This window comes from Necator americanus, chromosome III (genome assembly GCF_031761385.1).
Source record: "Necator americanus strain Aroian chromosome III, whole genome shotgun sequence".
NCBI classification, from domain to species: domain Eukaryota; kingdom Metazoa; phylum Nematoda; class Chromadorea; order Rhabditida; family Ancylostomatidae; genus Necator; species Necator americanus.
In genome coordinates, this window is record NC_087373.1 from 35,610,924 (window position 1) to 35,630,999 (window position 20,076).

The 20,076-nt window shown below is 38.4% G+C and overlaps 3 protein-coding genes across 4 annotated transcripts; 2 read left to right on the forward strand and 1 right to left on the reverse strand.

The window, feature by feature from the left end:
- Positions 1-722: 722 nt before the first annotated feature.
- Positions 723-8,942, reverse strand: RB195_012015 (uncharacterized protein; the record flags this gene model as incomplete). Its single annotated transcript, XM_064193680.1, has 25 exons — positions 723-893; positions 1,871-1,957; positions 2,021-2,107; positions 2,180-2,326; positions 2,397-2,555; positions 2,622-2,696; positions 2,753-2,869; positions 2,991-3,160; positions 3,260-3,394; positions 4,024-4,138; positions 4,244-4,370; positions 4,473-4,570; positions 4,634-4,740; positions 4,955-5,033; positions 5,361-5,522; positions 5,587-5,735; positions 5,855-5,970; positions 6,052-6,154; positions 6,224-6,285; positions 6,345-6,569; positions 6,636-6,706; positions 6,765-6,887; positions 7,045-7,184; positions 8,682-8,817; positions 8,898-8,942. 25 exons carry the CDS (start codon positions 8,940-8,942, stop codon positions 723-725), a joined length of 3,006 nt encoding a protein of 1,001 aa, XP_064051263.1.
- Positions 8,943-10,768: 1,826 nt separating this feature from the next.
- On the forward strand, positions 10,769-11,167 carry RB195_012016 (uncharacterized protein; the record flags this gene model as incomplete). 2 transcript variants are annotated; one of them, XM_064193681.1, is made up of 2 exons in its annotated part: positions 10,769-10,893; positions 11,050-11,167. In XM_064193681.1, the coding sequence occupies 2 exons, from the start codon at positions 10,769-10,771 to the stop codon at positions 11,165-11,167; spliced, it is 243 nt and encodes an 80-aa protein (XP_064051264.1). The 2 variants fall into 2 exon arrangements, with proteins under 2 accessions (XP_064051264.1, XP_064051265.1); XM_064193682.1 differs by having other exon boundaries at positions 10,781-10,893.
- A 657-nt stretch (positions 11,168-11,824) lies between these two features.
- Positions 11,825-19,881, forward strand: RB195_012017 (uncharacterized protein; the record flags this gene model as incomplete). Its single annotated transcript, XM_064193683.1, has 17 exons — positions 11,825-12,023; positions 12,904-12,976; positions 13,558-13,639; positions 13,776-13,859; positions 13,920-14,031; positions 14,108-14,214; positions 14,278-14,406; positions 14,885-15,021; positions 15,149-15,260; positions 15,312-15,402; positions 16,095-16,168; positions 17,396-17,501; positions 17,562-17,659; positions 17,736-17,832; positions 17,896-18,052; positions 18,116-18,232; positions 19,761-19,881. The coding sequence occupies 17 exons, from the start codon at positions 11,825-11,827 to the stop codon at positions 19,879-19,881; spliced, it is 1,896 nt and encodes a 631-aa protein (XP_064051266.1).
- Positions 19,882-20,076: the final 195 nt, after the last annotated feature.

Below are 20,076 nucleotides of genomic sequence, written 5' to 3' on the forward strand. Positions count from 1 at the left end.
CACCGCCAACTCTTTAAGACGGAAATTTTCATATAAAAAAATAGTCTTTTCCTTCAAAAACCATCAGTTCCATATAAATAAATCCCACATGACGGTTTAGACCAGTTCATGAACAGAAACATATAAAAATAAGCTCTTTATGCGTATTTTTCACCGTAACTAAGCACTCTTAAATGGAAAACAACAGGAGAAAAAGAATAAAAAAATTAGATTCAACAGAAAAAAAATGCACCAAAACTTATGTATGCTGGATACGAAATGCTTCAATAGGCACTGTATACAAGGTACTATCAAACGGCTTCAATAAATAGAGAGCAAGGAATGAAAGATGGTTGAAGATATATAAGAGTGATATAGGCATTCTGCCTGGTACATACATTTGAGTTGAATTAATACCGCGTTTGATGACTACGGTCGTCCCGCAATTTACTAATATCACTTGATGATTGCCAATAATTTTACGCTCTCCACAATAATTTGGGCTTAGAATTGCGAAGTTCTTACAGAAAAACAAAGAGAAACTACATAGAAAGCTGCATTCTGATTCATAACAATTAAAGTCCGCAAGCTACCGCAACTCGTCCACTGGCTTCACAAAAAAAAACAGGCTCAGCTATGTACATACTGATAGATCTTGATAAATGAGGGTCAAAAACTTGCGAAAAAGGAGTAATACATAAGTGACATGAGCAGCACTGTAAAGGAAGAAAGAAATTAACTAATTACAAATGCACAAGTGGAGGAGGTTGTCCTCCGGTCTCAATAAATTGAATTACATTCAGAAAGCGAGTTCTCTCCGGCATAAGTCTGAACGAGATGCAATATCCAAGAAACTTGTCCGTCATACAGACTCCTTTCTTCTCAAACACAGTCACATTGTAAGGATTTGGTGCCTAAAAAAAGTCGAATCTATTCATTGGCAGCAGAGAAAGAAAACCAAATAATAAACTATAAATCGATGATATTGCAACGTTTGGAGAAACGCAACAGCTCTTCGCAAAGAAAAGAATGAATGCCGTATTGATCGCGATCCAAAACTACATGAATCAGCCATAATGAAAGAGTTCAAAAAGCAAACACGTAACGCATAAGAACAACGGGAAAAAATTGAATCATGAGCTCTAAACTACTCTTCTCTTACACTTTTTTTTTCAAAAAAACTCTTGCTAGATGCAAAATTATTCTTTGGAAAGAAAAACGTGGGATGAGAACAGAATTCAGCGACGTTGCAACACGCTGTAGGTAACACGAACGATCAATGCGCGTTGTAGATCAAGCAGGTTCAACGATCCGGGAAAGGCAGACTGTTTTCGAAAGCACTAGTGAATTTTCCAGAAAATTATGTGGCTAAAATAAAATAGAAGACCGACTCATCCCCACTTTTTTTTTACTATTTACATTTTAGTCGCTTTTGATCTTCTGTATCAACAAGATGTTTGGTCCATTATTTCATACAAATGATAAACTTAAAGCTTGTTTTGATGATACCAAATAAAGGATATTTCTTCGTTTCAACAAATTCCTAACGTCTTTACTCTAACCATGTTCGCAGATTCTTGAACTTATTCTGATTCCGTTCGATTAGTATGAAATTCAAAAAAAAAAACAGTACATGATCGTAAGTACTAGCCAGTCTGATTCATGGGACCAGCACTGGAGAACCTCTCTCCGAATTCTGCCACTGATTTCCACTTTGACTCTCTTTCCTTGACTCGCTAATTTTACAATTTTTACTTCAGTCTTGTTATCACTCTAGCCAACTGTTAGCTAACATTTACTCAACAAACAGGTAAACAGCGCTTGTTTTCAGAGAGAACTCTTCCATATTCGACATAACGCATATAACCACTTGAATGACTAGTATACGAACCTTCCGATTAGCACAACATCCAGAATAGAAGATCGAGTCCGACACTTTCCACTCCTTCCAAAGCTTATCATGCTTATAGGCGGCTATCTGAAAAAAATAAACATAGATTAGTTACGAATTAACAAAAAAAAATCGGGATAAGCTACTGACTTTAACGCCTTCCTCTACTTTCATTTCATAAGAATGGAAAGTTTTCGAGCCGGGCTCAGCAATTTTTACTTTTCCAGAGAAGAAATCCTGAAAGGAATGCAGTTACTGTACATTCATCAAACAAGCATCCAAAGCAAGAAATTTTGGTTTAAAACGAACCAATTCTGAGTCGTTATACGGCCAATTATCGTGATCAAAGAGCAGATATCCGTCCGTACATTGCCACGTCAACCAGTGATCAATTACGGTCCTGGACAGCTTTTCAAATGGAGTAAGTCTACGTGACAGTGCACCATCCATGATCACCTAGATTTCAGACCGTTTTCTGGAGCAGAAAAATCAAAAACAGCCTATTTGCATAACACTGTGTGATTACCTCGAATATCGCATAATTGCCATCTTGAGGAGCATCAAAACCTCGCCTTGCAACAGCTTCTCTACATACTTCTTCAGCAGCCAAATCAATTTTTACATTAAACGGCCGATTTTCTCTTTCCCAAACATGGATCGGTACGAGTAAGCCATCAGCGCGAACCTTAGCAATGAAATGGATATTCTGAGAAGCCGACCGTTAATAAAATGAGAATAAAAAAATATATACTGCATTCGATGTTGTAGCTTTGTGCAGTTGTGCTTGTTCAACCATTGCTCGGCAAATCTCTTCTCTGCTGGTCACCTGAAACGAAAAAGTTTTTCCGTAGAAGGAAAAAACACAGTTAAACTCATTATTACCTCAAATATAACATCATAACCATTAATGAGATCAATAACAGCTCCAATTTGTTGTGTAGTATCATCAAAACAAGCTTTAAGTTCATCATCTGTATGAAACAGTGACGGACCAAACACCTGAATTACTGTTGATACAGAAGTTCAAAATAACTAAACCATAACTAATTGACGCAGATACGGATTTCTGCAAAATGCTGACTCATTTGAGCTATTTTCTGATAAAATAGTGCACATGTACCTTTGCGACATTTTCCACGCTCGCTTTGTTCACATCGCAGTATTTAACGACCTCGCTTAAGTGAGCCATAAGCTTCCTCAAGGTATGATAATGAATGAGAGGCATTTGCTGGAGAACACGACGATACTCCGCGTATCTAATCGCATTATCACAGGTATTTCGTGCATCTACTGGAATAATTACCGTGACACATTTTAACAGTAGACTTCCGTCAAAAAGTTATTACAATAAACATTATAAGTCGGTGAGATTATCGAAAACTAACTAACCAAGCTTGTAGATCTCTTTATGAATGGAAACTGGAACAAGAGGAGATTTCAGGCGTCGGAAAAATTGTCGCAAAACGTCAGCAACAGCATAAGCGGTTTCTTCAGATGTAGACGCTATATGTGTTCGGACAGGATCTGCAACGAATCAAAATTTGCACGAGAATCGGAGAGGCAACGATAAACGGGACGCAAGTATGTTGAAAAATGACTCATAGGAGCTTTTCCTATAAGCATTGAATAGATTACACTTGAATTGTCGTTCGCTGTTTAATTCTGCATTAGAATATTGACAATAAAAGCGCTTTAAACATAAGTATTTAAAAAGTAAAAGTGTGGAAAAGAGAAATCTGGGAATTCAAAAAAAAAACTGAAGTTCCCTGATAGCAGAAAGATAGATCGAAAGAGAGTATGATAAACAATAAACCTCACACTTTTAGCGTGTTAGTGTTTGTCTTAGTGCAGAACTTGGGATCCTTCTTTTCCTTGGCTTTTTTTTTCAAAAAATATCTGGACTAGGTAAAAAAAGAAAAAGATTTTGAAAAACTACCAGAAGGGAAACAAGATAAGCGACATCCCCGCCGGATCATATATTTAAGAAAGAGGAATGAATCAAGAAAACTCAGTTGCCGCCAAACGTGGGAAGGTTTTCCACTGAAGAGGTATTTGGAGATAAAAAAAATGTACTAAAGCCGAAAATAATAAAAAATGTAATAATAGTATAATTTAAAAAATGGAGAACACATCTACTCAGTATGTGTATTTACCTTCTGTAAGTCTTTTATAAATGTCCTTAGCTTCGGATATCTTCCCATTTCTTCTGTAAATACCTTCAGATCGAATTCCATAGGCGGCAACGAAACGGAGACATTTGTCAACAATCTGGAACAAGAGTAATTCGGGTCAATGTCATGTCAACATCTATTACAGTAGTTAGTGCTACAGTTCGACATCGTACAAAGATAAGGTTGAGAAAATATGGCTTACAATTGGAATATTATCAGCAGTAAGGCGAAAATCTTCAACAACAAGAGGCGACATGGATAGAGAATCCTGTATGGTGGAGTACCATTTCCCTGTGCATAGATCATCGCAACACTCCACGTACAGAGCACTGAAATAGGACATTTCAAGGAGTCATTTAGTAGAAAATTTACTTTTTTTAATAGCCGAGATTACCCTACGCTAAGTGATGAGTAATTACTAGGAAACTAACCATCCTTCCAATGATATTAGAAAAGGGCCTTTTTGATCCTTTCGCTTACATTTCGGACACCAATCATTTTTATCAAGGCGTTCGCGAAGCAATAACACCTAGAAAAGAGTAATAACCAAACGTTATTGTTTACAAAAAAAGAAAGTACAAACAACACTGACTTTCCTCACGTCCAACTCATAAATATAATCTGGAGAGTCGAGAAGCACATAAAACATTGTTCTACCGTGAAGAGCTGCCGCTGTATACATCCAATCACTAGTGGTTCCTGAACAACATCGATATCGACAGTTGTTTTCATTTTTTTCATGAAAATTCATGACGAAACAGTTATTAATAATATAGGAGAAGAAATATAACAGCCTCAAAAGTTAGCTCGAGAGACTAAAACATCCTTGTATGCAGAAGAAAACGATAAATACAATAGAGATACACCCAACAGTAAAAAAATGAAGAAATAAGGATGAAAAAATACAAGATACCTTGACGTAACCAAAAAGTTCCACATGCGTGTACCTGTTGCACACTTGAGCGCAGTAAATCGTATTCGGACAACCAACACTATAAAGAAACGAATAAAATTCGCATAATATTCATATCTTCACATTTTCACTAGCTATTTATTTTCTAACTACCGCACTGTGAGCTATTTGCGGTTAGTCTGACGAAAGAAAGGATTCACTATGTTGTTTCTCAACAAAACAATCATGGAAACCAAACAATTTGAAAAAAACAGAAATTCAGTGGAATATCCTCTCGAAACTTCAATATGGAATAAGTTAACAGAAGGATGGAATAACAAGGGAAAATGCACAGATAAGCACATCTGAATCACAAAGCCAATAACCAAATGAAAGAATTCAAACTTAAAAAAAGAAACACTTGCACCTCTCCTAGAAGCAGAATCCAAGTTTCGGAGTCCTTTTCGGCGCTGAAAGTGACCACTTTTGTCGTTTCCCTTTCATTAAGTCTGATAGTGATTGTTTGTTCTTCTCTGCAGATGAGTTCGCAACCGAGAAGAGAAAATGGGCCAGCAATACAATCCTCTGTCTGAAAAAAGGGTGAATCTTGATTTATAATAAAGAAGTCTAAGCATCAAATCTTTGAAACTCACCGTGTCATCTTCGTGGAAACTGAGTTCCATATTTCTTAGACGACAATGGGCCTTCTTCCGCTCTTTCTTGCCAATGTGGAGAGAAACGTCGCCAAAGTAAGCAACAGTTGATCCATTAGCATGATCTCCAGAAGAGATCTCGGCATTCACTGAAACATTTCAATAGATACACTGCAAATTGAATAAAAAAAAACACCTTAGCAATTTCAAGAAATATGTGCCTACAAGTTTTGGAAGATGTCAGAGTTTAAGAGTAATTTTCACTTACCCAGCTCAACCGTATCGCTTATATTCTCCGGAATCTCAGCTATCTCCACTACCTTCTCAAATTGATCAAATGGTATCGAATTCGCCGCAAAACTATCCACACTTGGTGCAACACTTCTAGAAGAAGAAAAAGAGAAAAACGTAAATATCCACATTTCCTGTGCTTTTCCTGGTAACTTTTCTCAAATAATCGTATACCTTCTGGGGGTAGGCGTGTACCTGTCCTCGTAGGAGTCGTTCAATGATGAAATAGGAGGACGAGGAATAGGAACAGTTGCGTCGAATCTACCTCGCGGAACATCTAAATAGTGGTACTCGACAGGTCATATTGCTGAGTGGCTGATATTCAATATTGAAAAAAGATTCACACCTGATGAGCAGGAAACTTCTGAAGCAGACTGTTGACTTTTTACACCCTCGCTCACGTCGGTTCTAAACGAAAACATTAAAATAAAGATTACATAAGGATTTAGGATGTTATCGAATATTACCTGCTGGTGTCATTGACTCGCAACGGATATTCTTTCTCCACTGGCGATGGCGGCAGTTCTTTAACAGGTGCTGGTAGATCCTGCTTTATCGCACCGTTTTGTTCAGAATTTCCGTCACCGTTAGGGAGTGAAAGTTTCTTCGTGGAAAAGAGCGACATGTAGATAGGATTTTCGATAAAATCAATTCTTTCAGCAGTAAGATGCGATTGATTCGGTACTTTCTCACTAAAATTGAACTTGGCCGCAACTTCGAACCAAAAGACGTAGACTAGCGGGAATGCAAATATTTACCTCGGCATTATATCGTACAACCCATCGTCACCGTGAGAATGCACGACAGTTTTAGCTGTTTCCCATTTTTTCTAAAGTGAGAAAATGGTAAAAAGGTTATAGGTGAGGAAAAGGGCCAAAAATTGTTACCGGACGAGGAGGTACGGGAGGCGAAGGAGTGGACACCGATGAAGAACTATTCTGACTACGTGTGTCAGGAGGTGGAGGTGATGGAAGAAAAATTGGTGGAAGGGGAGGAATAGGAGGAGGAACCTGAACAATCTATGCAGCTTCGAAAACACGCAGAAACAACTGTGCAGTGAAATAGAATGGAAGTGATAGGATGGCTAATGGGATGGTGAAATATTGTTCTTTTAAGGACGAGGAACTGGAATAGACAAAGCAAAGAAAGGAATTCGAATATTCAGACCTTCCACCCCGGCGGTGGTGGTGGTGGCGGAGGTGGCGGTGGAAGCATCGGTGGTGGTGGTCGAGGTGGCGGAGGGGCAGTACGATGGTTAAGAGGAGTTGACTGCGGGGCAACAAGAGGAGGTTCCGGAGGTGGTGCATCTAAAATTCGGAAATACAATGAAATTAATATTATTTAGTGTGTCTAAGTAGACTTATACATCTCGAAATTTCGCTTACGAACCCGGGAACTTAGAAATCAACAAAAATTGTGCGGATAATGACTTGGCTGAACTAAACATAAAGAGGACTACTCATATTAATGCACCTCACGTCTTAAAAACAAATCAAAAATAAAAAGAAAACAAACGAAAAGGCTATTTTTCGGTAGATCAAGACATTTTTCGAATTCATTTCAAGAGTACTGTTAAATCTCTTTTTAATAATGTCTTAATTTGTCACAGCTGTTGAGAGCAATCCGGAAAAAAGATGAAAGTAAACGAAGAACAAATCATTTCATAGAATGTCAAAGTAGCCCTTGTTCTTCGGATGGCCTTAATCCACTGTTCATCTAGGATTTTACTTTTAGTAGGTGAAAAAAGTAAACATGTCCAGTTTGGACGCAACCATTAAACCCTACTACTTTCAAAGATTAGTCCTCCCAAATAATCAATACTTCTAATCAAACTGACTAAAGAACCAAAAACAACAAATGTTCTATGAATAGAAACAATCATCGTAATTTGAGTTATAACTCATCATAAGTTTTCATAAAATGAAACCATTTCATTGGGAGCTTCGACATCAAAACGCATGCTCAGTTTGGGCGATGAATATTTTCCTTTCAAATCCAACTACATGTACAAATCCTTCAAAAAATCTGATGTTCGAAGATTTAGTTCCAAGCCGAACTTTTCAAGTACGTAGAAGGACAGAAGTTACAAAGAAAGGTAAATTTTCATGGAGTGCACAAATATAGGGAAACTATGAACAATTGAATTTATTGATCAGACTAAAGACAGAAATCTATGTACAACCTATAGCAAATTTTCATAACTTTAAAAAGTTGGCTTGTAATCTTTCTAAGAAAGTCGAGTGCTTGAAGATATCCCAACTCTTTTCTAGTCAAGTGGTAGGGATATGCATATTCGTGCATATATGAGAACTTCGAACACATTTGGGAAATGAAATCGTTGACATTCGTTGCAGGCATGTGCACATTCAGCGCAAATAACTGCAAATCGTGGAAATGACGTGTTTCCACGATTCTACCGTGATCCCTCGGCTGTGAAGCATATACCGCATTCTGACCACAATTCATGGCCAACAATCTCTACTGTATTCTACTGCCTCTCTGTGGACAGTAGAATACTCCTAGAGGAAAAAAAGACAATATCTGCAGCCTATCTCCTAAAAAGAAAGTCAATATCTAACGTTAATTATGCTCATTATCTTTGGTCGCTTGGTACAGTTCAATCAGTAGATTATTGGGAAAATGTGGGGGAAAGAGGGAAATAAAAGCAAATGAATGAAAGCAAAGCCTTATATATGTGAACAACGGAATAAGAGAATAGAGGACGAAAAGTCCAATTTGAAAAAATTGTTCGAACAGACACTCTAAAATGGATTTTAAATTTCGAATGTTTGGATATGACTAACTTTCGATAACGGGGTAAATATTGTTGATGTGAGCTTCAGAATTTCCGTTCTTGTCGACGACGGCAGTGCTATCGGTCGAAGATGCTGTCGAATGAGAAGCGGATCGACTCGGAGATCCTTCGGAAACCAAGCCCATCTGTGATAGAAGAAAGCAATGCGCAAAAAAATAGATTTAACAAAAGAGGAAGAAAATAGCAGTAAAATCTTTTGGCTCACATTAAAACGGGTCCTTGGCTTAGGAACTGGCGGTTTAGCAGACATTTTGAGCAATAGATAGATGATCGACGAACTCCTCCTTCCGAGATACGAGCTGAACTCAAACTCTCATTTGATAGCTGGGCCCTTAAATATAGTTTATATATTTTTTTATACCTGAAGCTAACGATGAATACGAGTACGTCGATCGTCAAAAACGAAGTGAGAAAAGATGCATTTAGGGGAATCCAAAGAAAGCAGAGGAAACAATAAAACAGTAAAACAACAACCAACAATGCAGGGTAGTATGATATATTTATGTCAATGGACGGAAGTGAATAGCGCACAATTTTTGACATTTATGAGACAAATTAACCAATATATATAGCCGGTATTCTATCAACGCAGTCTCCTACAAAACGAGACTGTATCAAAACCGTGATAGAACTAGCCAAAAAGCAAATTAAGACTTGTAGATCAAAATACATATCATTGAGCGGTGAATCGGTGAACCAATTTCCGAGCGGTGCATTTGCAAAACGCAAAGCAAAACGAAACGTAGAAACTGTAGAAAAGGACGTACATCAATGGAAAATCGTTCAGGTATGTGGTGAAAAACGAAGTAGTGCTGTTTTCGATAAGCAAAATTGACAGCATCATAACAGCAGCCGTATCAATTTCTTCAACAAATTAAAGGTTCACACTGATACGTGTCGACAACAAACACATAAAAGAATAATAAATGAATAACACGTAATGAAATGGGCGATGTTCATCAATAGTTGGTGCAGCTTGCAGGTAACTTAGATCTTATGAAGAGAAATGAACTAAATAGAGATTTAGAAGTCTGAATTACTGGCAAATCATTAAAAAAAATAGAGAATAGGATGGAATAGAGAAACGCAACGTTCTGCAATTGGTTCGAGTTCCAAGCCTACGAAAGAAGTTGTATACTTCGGTGAAATTCACGTGCTGTGGTTCTGGGTTTTCCAACTAGGAAATTGCATAAGGGACGTAGTTTTAGAAAAAATTTCCCTACAAATCCCGGAATCAGAAGCCTCAGTTCACCCAACAATGCAACTCTTTGCTTCTTTGGGGAGAATGAAATCGCGGATAATAGATTGACGATGAAATTATTCAACGACGCAACACCTTACATCCGTCTTGACAGAGTAAACAAAGAGAAAAACATAGAATCGAGCATACATAGCAGATGAAAAGGAATAGCTGATAGTAAAAAAATTCCCAGTAGATAATTTAATTGAGAAATTTCAAGACGAGAACTGGAAGAAAAAGATACAGCATAGGTGGATGCAAAGGAAAAAGTTAAAGTCGTCCTAGTTTGCGACCGAGAAAATCTGGGTCCTCGTGTGTTGGATTGTACAAGGTGAACGCATTTAATTCTAGAAATACTTAGAAATACTCCCAAATTCAACATTGGACCATTGGAATTTTGTTTCTTTCCACCTCCACCCTAAAGACAGAGAAAAGTGATCACCAGAACTGTATTTTTTGTTTATTAGTTTACAGGTGAACAGCTCTGAATATTAAAATGGTCTGCCTTGACCACAACGTTACTTCTTTTTTTCCCAAAAAAAATGTTAACTATTAGGGCACTAAATAAGAAAGAACCAACAAAGTACGTTGAAGGGAAACTCGTCCAACTTCCAATAACAAACTGATCGCTGTACCCTTGAACAGTGAGCACTTTCTACCTTTATCTAACGAAATATCCTCGAAATCTATGTGGATTAAAGATCAACCAATAAAACAAAACGCGATAGAATGTGAAGAATGAGTGAAAGAAATGTATGTATGAAGGTTTACAATGCACTTCAAGACCACAATGAACACCGTTACTTATAAAAAGACACAAAATTCCGTTGAGAGGTATGAGAAACGGAATGAACAAGTGCTCAATAACATCAGAGAACGTTGGGGACGGTGCGAATGAGTCATCGTTGGGCAGAAATGAGCTGTTCTACTATGCGAAGGCGAAGAGATACAGATGGGGAAGGTACGACATACAACAGGTTCTTCTGCTGATTGTTATTGGGCAGTGAAAAAGTCGTAACATGACTAAGCAACGCTTGAAATAGTGTTTTATCAAAGAGCTGCAGAGGACCGCTCCTGTGGGAGATCCTGAGAGAGAAGAAATCAGTGACCTTTTCAGTAGCACTATTAATCGTGAAAAAACAATCCCACGAAAACGATACCCACCGCTGCCAGCACCATCTGAATCGACAAGGCAGGTTCTACAAAAACTTGACAAGTTAAAGGTCGCAGCGTAGCGACAGAGCGTTGTTTTACTTTGAAGCACCTTTTCGGATGCCTCGACAAACCACCACGACACTTTATCTTTCTCTAATTGTTTCAAAATAGTTGTGCCTATTTACTGATTTCCTTGAGCTGTAGCTGGGATTAGGGTTGATCTTTATTTTCCTTTGTTTCTATGTCCTTTTTTTTTGCTCTTCTTTGCTTCTGCTGTTCTGATCCACGGGTGGTCGTGATTCCCGATTCTTTGAAGCTTTGAAAACGAAACTATCGTTACCCTTCAATGCGCACAATTCTAACAATACAGTACAACACAACGCAATGCATTGGATGTAATGTACACCTTTGTAATATTATTCTTCTAGTGTTGAAACATGTCCGGACCTCACTTGGTGCTTATCACTTTCAATAACCCTCTAAATTAGTTTTTCCTATTGAAGTACCGACCGAAACGTTGCTTATTCCATTCCATTATTGTATTTCTTCATTGACAGTAACTTCCATCCACGCAAAACAATACTGAAATAAACTTTCTTGAACTCACTCTTGTATGTTTTCGATGATAGCGATTAAATTCTACACAAAGCGTACATGAAATATGCCCTCAAATGTTTCTTCCACCATTCCTGATGTTTTCAGCAGCTTTTCGCTTGAAATGTTTCTGTTTTACAGCCATGACCCAAGAGGAGGCGGAAGAGATACGATTGAGGAAGGTGCGAACAGATTCTACACGTTCATCGGAAGGATTCACGATCGGCAGCGACCTGGAGGATGAGCCGAACTCATCGTCATATCGTCCGGCACGCATATCGATAGCTGAAAATCTTACCATATTTTGTGATGATGACGTAGAGTTGCTCCTGGCTGATCAGGGTCAGTTTCCTTTGTTTCTGTTTTTTTTTTCTTTTTGAGAGCCTTTAGTAATGAACGATATGCTCGTGTTAAAAATTAAGACATGTTGAACTTCCCAACTTAAAGGCATTACCCCACGAATCTGAGGTGGTACGGGTTTCAGGTGGAGTATTCTTATACAGGATAGTAGATTATGGAGAGGGGTGTGATTCCGTCCATTTCTTCCTAATTACCCTAAAATATGGCCCGGAAGATGCGGCGCATTCACAAGACTGGCGCCCTCCAATCGAACTCCTTGCTTTTGAGCCATCCGCATAATCAATAGAAGCGATGAGCGGGTTAACTAGTTATTATCGATCGAACTCAGTAATGTCACAGCGCTCGGTTGATAGTCACCCGTTGGTCTAGACGCGATTGAGCGACGTCATCTTTTCTACTATTATAACTATGCAAACAGCCCTAAAAAGTGCTATTTGCATGCAAACAGTCAAAGATTTGACTTCTAAAACGAATCCTCGTCATACTAATCGGTCCGTAACCACATTTTCTCTGCTTTGACTTCCGGATCCAAAATTATTAGCGTAAAACAGTGTTGTTTGTCTATGGCTTCTAGGATAAACTCTACTTGTATATTTTATCCCATAAAAATGCGTGATAAAACGCGTTCGTTGTACAACAGGGAGATAAGATGTTTCCTTCAACTATTTTCTGTAGTACGTCTGCTTTTGACGTTTATATGCTGTCCGATAGGTTGAATCTCGTTTGTTATCGTCAGTTCTTATAGTAAGTAATCTGTTTGGGAACTGTGATAAAAATAACTGAGTGATCAACTAATTAATATGCATATTTTGTGCTGCACTACGTTGTGGTGCGAATTTCGAATTGTGTCACTACCTTTCAGATGATCAGCGTCAATCTAATCTCCCTCCTCAGTCATATAGTTTCTTCGAATATTGTTGGAATGAGCTTACCAGGTCAGTTCCAGTCCTTACCTTTTATTGTCTTGCTTTTTTTCGTTGGATTTTATGGATTTTATGAGCTAAGGGAAAATATGCGTAGTATAGTCGAAACGACATGAAGCACCAGTTGCATAAGCAGCTGCGCTCGAAGCCGTGAAGTCGAGCTAGCGTTGGAATCGAGATGGGACCATCGCGAACTGCAGCTATGAATAGCGCCAGCAAAGGTCCCACCTTCTTCGATCCCAACGGCTACGCTACACCGCACTGCTTCGAGCGGAGCCGCCTGCGCAACTGCAGCCGAGCTTCATTTCGTTTGGCCCTACTCTATCTATCGCTTTCGAAGATGGTGTACACTTAACACTTGCCAACTTTTGCGGCGAAGTTGAGCTAACAACACTAGCGCAGCAATAAATTAGATTCGTTCAAATTTTTCGTACATGATTTACTTTCGTTAGGTAGTAGGTAGCAGTTTCGATAACTTTTTAATTCCACGTATCTGATTAGTGACAATACAAAATGCAACGAAATTAAGGGGAGAATTCCTACGAGTTTCAGAATATATCTTTCTTAAGAAATGCATTTAGTTTTTTTTACAGAGGATACTCTTTGCATAATGATCAAACACGATACACTGAAAAACGACGGAAAGTTTATGCATTTCTAAGCATACCCATTGAAGTGAGTTCCTATTGTATTACCGTGTTTTTTCATATATATATATATATATATATAAATATATATATATATATATATATATATATATATATATATATATATTATATATGAAATGTTTTTTCATATAAAATCCTTCTAGGTCGAGCGGTTTCTTTTCTATGGGCTGTTGCAGTGCATTGATGCATTTTGCTATCTTTTCACTTTTTTACCCATTAGATTTTTTGTAAGTTAGTATTTTTTTTTATTAATTTCATATTGGCGACAGAATAGAAAAGTTTTATAGATGTCAATCATGGGTTTCATACTTCGACTGCAACCTTGGACTTCTGCTGAGACTTGTGATTTTTTCAAAGTTTGGATTATAGTTTTTGGATCTATTCTTATGCAACATATAGGTTTGTTTATCAGCTTCTCATCTCGTTTCTTGGAATATATTGATGTTTTCGTTTTACTATTGTGAATAACTTCTAGATACATCAGTGGTTTATCATCAAGTACGCGGGCAAGGAGTTATAAAATTGTACATATTCTATAACATGTTAGAAGTGGCAGATAAGCTTTTCAGTAGCTTAGGACAGGTAATTCTGGAATTTTTTTTTATTTAACAGAATTCTGTTTGTAGGAAAACAGTTGTGTTATAGGATATCCTTGATGCTTTATTCTGGACAGCGAATGAACCGAAAACTTTTAAAAGTGTCGTAAGGACACTGTTTCATTTTGCATTTGCGCTTTCGTATGCTACAATACACACATTTTTGGTTCTACTACAGGTAATTTGTAGGTTTTTTTAAAGTTTATTCAAGTTTATACATCTAAAGAATAGGTTAATCTAAGATAAACTGAATATGTTGAAATCCAAATCGCAATAAATCTTTATTTCGTTGCAAAATTTGGAGTGAATCATCTGTCTTCATCTGTTTCGAAGTAGATCGACTTAGTTCAGGTGTAGATCTGCTCCTACAACTTTTTTTTTGAAATTGAACAGCGTAAAGCTATACTACATTGATTGAAACATGTTTCGATTTCTGAAAAAAGGTTACGGTTCAAAAAAAAAAAACTTTTCTCTAGTACCCAGCACTGATTCATTTGGACTTCATACGGATTGCTTTGAAGGAACCGTTTTTACGTCATATTTGTTTAACTTAACACTCGTTCGAAGGTTTAACTACATCATTTAAAATTTAAACAGTTTTCCATGTATGTTTTCGTCCAGATGTTCACATAAGACATAATCGTCTTTATCCTTAGGCTACCACGTTAAACGTTGCCTTCAACTCCCATAATCAAGCTCTTCTGGCAATAATGATGTCTAATAACTTCGTCGAGCTAAAGGGCTCAGTATTCAAGAAGTTCGCTAAGGCCAATCTTTTCCAAATGGCTTGCAGGTATGCTTTGCTTTGCTGTACATCGATCCACAAAACTGCCGAAAGTCGGCAACCTCATTTGCCGGGTATCTTATTGTGAATTTTATGAGAAGGATTCAGCATTAATTCTTCCTATCTGCTTATTTAGTGATGTTCGTGAACGATTTCATATTATTGCGTTGTTGTTCGTTGTTATGGTACGAAATATGATGGCCGTTAACTGGAGTAACGAGCATTTACGTGAAATGATGCCAGATATTGTGGGTAATTTCTGAATTTTTAATTTCCTAAGAAATTATTGAGTATTTTAGTTGATGGTTGTGGGCGCTGAACTATTGGTGGACTGGCTAAAGCACGCATTTATCACGAAGTTCAATGAGATTAACGCAGAAGTTTATAAAGGTCCTAAAAGTTTTCTCTTTGTTGAACTACGATGGGTATTGAAAAGATCTTTCTTTTTGGAACGATTGCCGTCACCGTGTCGGGTACGTATGGCTGCGTGTAAGGAGGGATTTTTGAGCAACATTTTGAGCTAGTATATAATTCACGACCTACTAAACTGTTCTGGAGAATCAGACACAACCACTGCGAATTTTGTGATGTGTCGGATCTCAAATAGTAACCGTACCAAAAGCAAGAGAAATCCTCACGTCGAATATGAGAGAAAGCTTCAAATTACGTCTATGAAAATTTTCGTCAAAAAAGGAAGATTCCAACTTTCAAGAGTGACGGGACTGAGTATAATTGTTATCCTATAAGTTCCAAGCTTTTTTGTAGCCTAATTTATTTCCGGACAGATGGACCTTCTCTATCTCTGACCTCTTGCAAGAAAAAGAGATCATTTGATAAGATTTTTAGATTTTCTGGAGGTAATATCTAGACAAAACTCAGTCCCTTCTTTGATTAGAACACCATACAAAATGACATGTACTTTTAACTACATCCGTGGAGAATCCACCAGGACCCACTTTACAGTTCCTCGGATACGTATTTACAAGATTTGTTGCATTATGATTTTACTCTATGCCGTAAGCATATCCGCTTCTCTATAGGATTTCTCTTAGATTACTTAAATGAATTTATAAATTTTCCAGATTTCACAATTACCATAGCTTATGATGTGGTGAGGAGTCGTGACTCATCAGCATTTAGCGATTATTCAGACCAGGTGAGGTGGTTTCTCACCTAATTTGTCATTCCTTATAATATTTTTTCCCTGAAGAGCTTCATGAACATTATGATGCTTAAAGGCAGCGTATCATGACTTTGACGTGGTGCGGAACCAACATTGAAACTTAGAGTTCGGATAGTACATTGGGGAACCCAGCGTGCTTTAGTTTAAACCGCTTTAGTTCCTACGAGGTACGTTAGAGCGCGCTTCAATATACGCGTTCCAGTCCTCTCAGCAGCTTATTCATTTGTCTCAGCTGATTGGAGAGAAGAAATAGTTATTTTTTTCTCTCTTGAACGCAGCGCATGCACAAGGATGGGGCGTTACGATTGAAAACGGCGTATTCCACGCCGTTTTTTTAAAATGACGATTAGGGAAAGATGAGTGGAATCATGCTGGGTTTCGCAGTTTACTATCCAATCTCTGCGCTTTCGCTGTGGGCTTTGCACCGCGTCAAAACCGTGACATGCTGACTTCTAACTAGATTTTAAAAACGGATTATGCATGCTTCCTTGCTTAGCGTCCCTTGACTGTAATGCCGATGTCAATTTAGACTTTATTTCTCATAGACGGAAACAATAATGAACAGTCATTCTTGAGCAAGGAAAATAAGTGTTAGTTTCATGCTCTCTGTAGAAATATTGATAAGCCGGAATTTTTAGTACTTGCAAGGTAATTGATAGAACTGAGTGAGGTCTATTGATTGGTCTTTCCACTATGTTGTGCTTAAAGGCAGCATACCATGAATCTGAGGTGGTGCGAATTTCAGGTGGAGTATCCGTATACGGGGTCGTAGATTATGGAGACGACGTCAGTTCCGCTCATCTCTCCCTGCATCATTGCAAACAGCTGCCTCGAGAATGCTGTACTGTACGACGCCATCTATTGTAACGCTTCATCCCTTGTGCCGTCTCCACCCTGCGATTCGTTGAAAATCAATTCGGACTGCCCTGATAGGCAGTAAGAGACGCTACGCGTGCAAGGATGGCGCGCTGCAATAGAAGGCATCGTGCAAAACAGCAACAAAACCGGCTGCTTGTAGTGGTTCAGCGAGAAATGAGTGGAACCACCCCGTTCTCCATAATCTGCGACTCCGTAGACGGATACTCCACCTGGAATCCATACCAGATTCGTGGTATGCTGCCTTTAACCCAACGCATCGTTAGAACAAGCATATGTGTCGAATAAGAAAGAAAGCAATAACTAAAGGAAATATTTTTCAAGGTCTCGAGGAGAATGGGATTTATCCCAATACCGCTATCTATCATGCTTATACGAGTCTTAAGCCAAACATTTACACTTCAAAGCAAGACAAGTTTGGTTATATGCGGTAGGGACGAATATTTACTTACAAGAACCTGGAAGTTTCCTCCTATTTAAAAGTTTTCAGTGATTGCTTGGTTGCTTATGGTTTCAATCAAAATATGCAATGGTATAGTATTGCTTGGAAAGGCGTGCGTCCATGTTACGGAATATAAGGAGTTGCAGGTCGGTTTCATCATCTTTTACATTGAAACTGTACTTAGAGTAGATCTCTACTTTTCTGCATTACATTTCAATCTAGGCTCGCGCTGAGTATGACCTGTACCGTAAGAGAATGGTAGAAAAGAAGAGCAAAAGCGCACCAAGTTCCCCACGAATAAGTCTAATCGACTTTTCTGGTACTTTTAAATACTCCTTCCTGTTTCTGTCCTATAATATCATCCCAGAAATTATCTGTTCAGACGTCTTACATCAGACGGCTGGAGTTAAGGGATTCACTGTTTCCGATTTAATGAGTCAATGGGATGAACTCGAGATAGCTAGTCAGAGAAGAAGTATTGAACGCGAACGAGAGGAACGCCCACCAAGAAGGACTCAGAGCCTTGCACATATGTCACGGTACGTATTTTTCCTTCATCTTCCTCAACTAACACAAATGTTTCCAAGTTCAACTTGTTTTAGCGCTAAACGAGACAAAAGCGAACCACCTCCATCAATTCCAGAAGGTGAAGAGAAGTCAATTAAGGATGATTCATCATCGACAACTGAGAAGAAAGAAAAAGAGAAAGAAAAATCTGAGTAAGTGTCTAGTTAAATTATTTGCACTAACACAAACTGACAGAATATAGCAAAATTTTAGAAATTTGAAGAGTTCTTGCAGTTTTTCTGTTACCGGGTAGTTGCGCTGTGCGGAAACGGTGAGGTAGCGGAAAATCTAGTGTTATGGCTTTAATCGCGAAGTCCAATTAGCGCTGACTAGAAATAATAGAGAACGCGAGAGTCTTTTTTTTTTTGATAGATGACGCTTAGTGCAGTCATTATTTGCTCTATTTCGTACCTACTTCATGATTTTTTTCCACACCTCTCTGTGTCACTCTAACGCTGAAGTACTGAGGTTTGAAAGATCCTTATGCAGAAGAATAAGGTGGCCTTGGGAATATGCGCTGATTTTAAAATTTGCGAATCGTGAAACCAAGCATGTCAAAGTTTCATCGTGGATTGTGGGAGTTTTTTTCTATGTCATTTCGGAACTCTTGTTTAATTTCACTTATATTAGGTTCCTGCAAAAATAATGCACGTTTTTCGTTGCCTTATCTTTACAACCAGTTTTTTTTTTCGGTTACGCTCAAATTTAATATTAGAAGCCGTATAGCATTTCGTAGCGCATTTCTTTGTGGTTATTAGTGCGGAAGTGCTTTCGAACGAGAATCAGTATTTGTTCAATAGCAAGACTGAGAAGATAATATGTCCAGGGAAGATTCTCACCAAATCTACGAAATCAGGATGAGCATTTTTGTAGCGGAGAAAGCTAGGAATATCAACGCTGTCTGGAGTGAGGGAAGCAGCACCGAATCCACGGTACAAGTGTGTGCCGCACGAACTGAGCGAATCCCAAAGAAACCATTTTGAGATCCGCTCAACGCTTCCGTTACGCAACAATAACAGTTCATTTCTCGATCTTATTGTTACGACCGATGAGAAACGGATCCTTTACGACAACAGAAAGAGTCGTCTTAATAAATTAACAAGGATGAAGCTTCCAAGCAGCAAGTTAAGGAAACCGAAAATGTGGCCGAAGAAGACCAGAGTGACAGCATGATGGTGTGCCACAGGTGTAATCCAATCCAGGGTCATGAAATCTGGTGGTACCATCACTGCAGAGAAGTACTGCAAAGAGTTGCACGAAATGTTCCAGAAACTCCAACTTCTTCGGCCGCAAAGGTTACGCTACTGAACTTGGACGAGTTAGGCTATGAAATTCTGCCTCACCCATCATGTTCGTCAGACCTTTCGCTAATCGACTATCACTTTTTCATACATCTGGACAACTGCCTAAGGGTTAATATCCTCCAAAACCAAGGTTATGCAGAAAACGACTTCCGGAAGTTCGTGGACTTTTACTCAGCGGAATAAGCAAATTTGCAATGATTCCTGTACTGTAATGGTTCATATTTCGATTGATAAAGTTGATTTTGAGGGGAGTTGTAGCGTCTCAAAGTGAATGTTTGAAAACGCGCATTATTTTTGGACCAACCTAATAGTTTGATTAGTTTAGCCACAATTTCAGACAAATTTCTTCATGCAGTTCTAATGACCTACCTTTCAGTACTGGCCAAGCCAGCCCTAAAAAGAAGCTGGCTCCATCTCCTATCGACTTTGAAGGACTGGCTGACGTGACGGCATACAAAATGCTTCCACCGGAGCAAGGTGTGGAACGAATTGAATAACAGGTGGTTACTACGAGGTGTTTAGTTGCCAAGTTTATGGCCTTTAACAGTGTCAACTTGATAAGCTACTTTGTTAGAGTAGTTCTATTATTCTAGTCTTTTTAAACGCTCACTTGTTCCGCATAGCAGCTTGGGTAAACGGTTTGTGATCCTTTCATTTGATTCCTTGCTGTGCAAGTGTTTTTGCTTTATTGT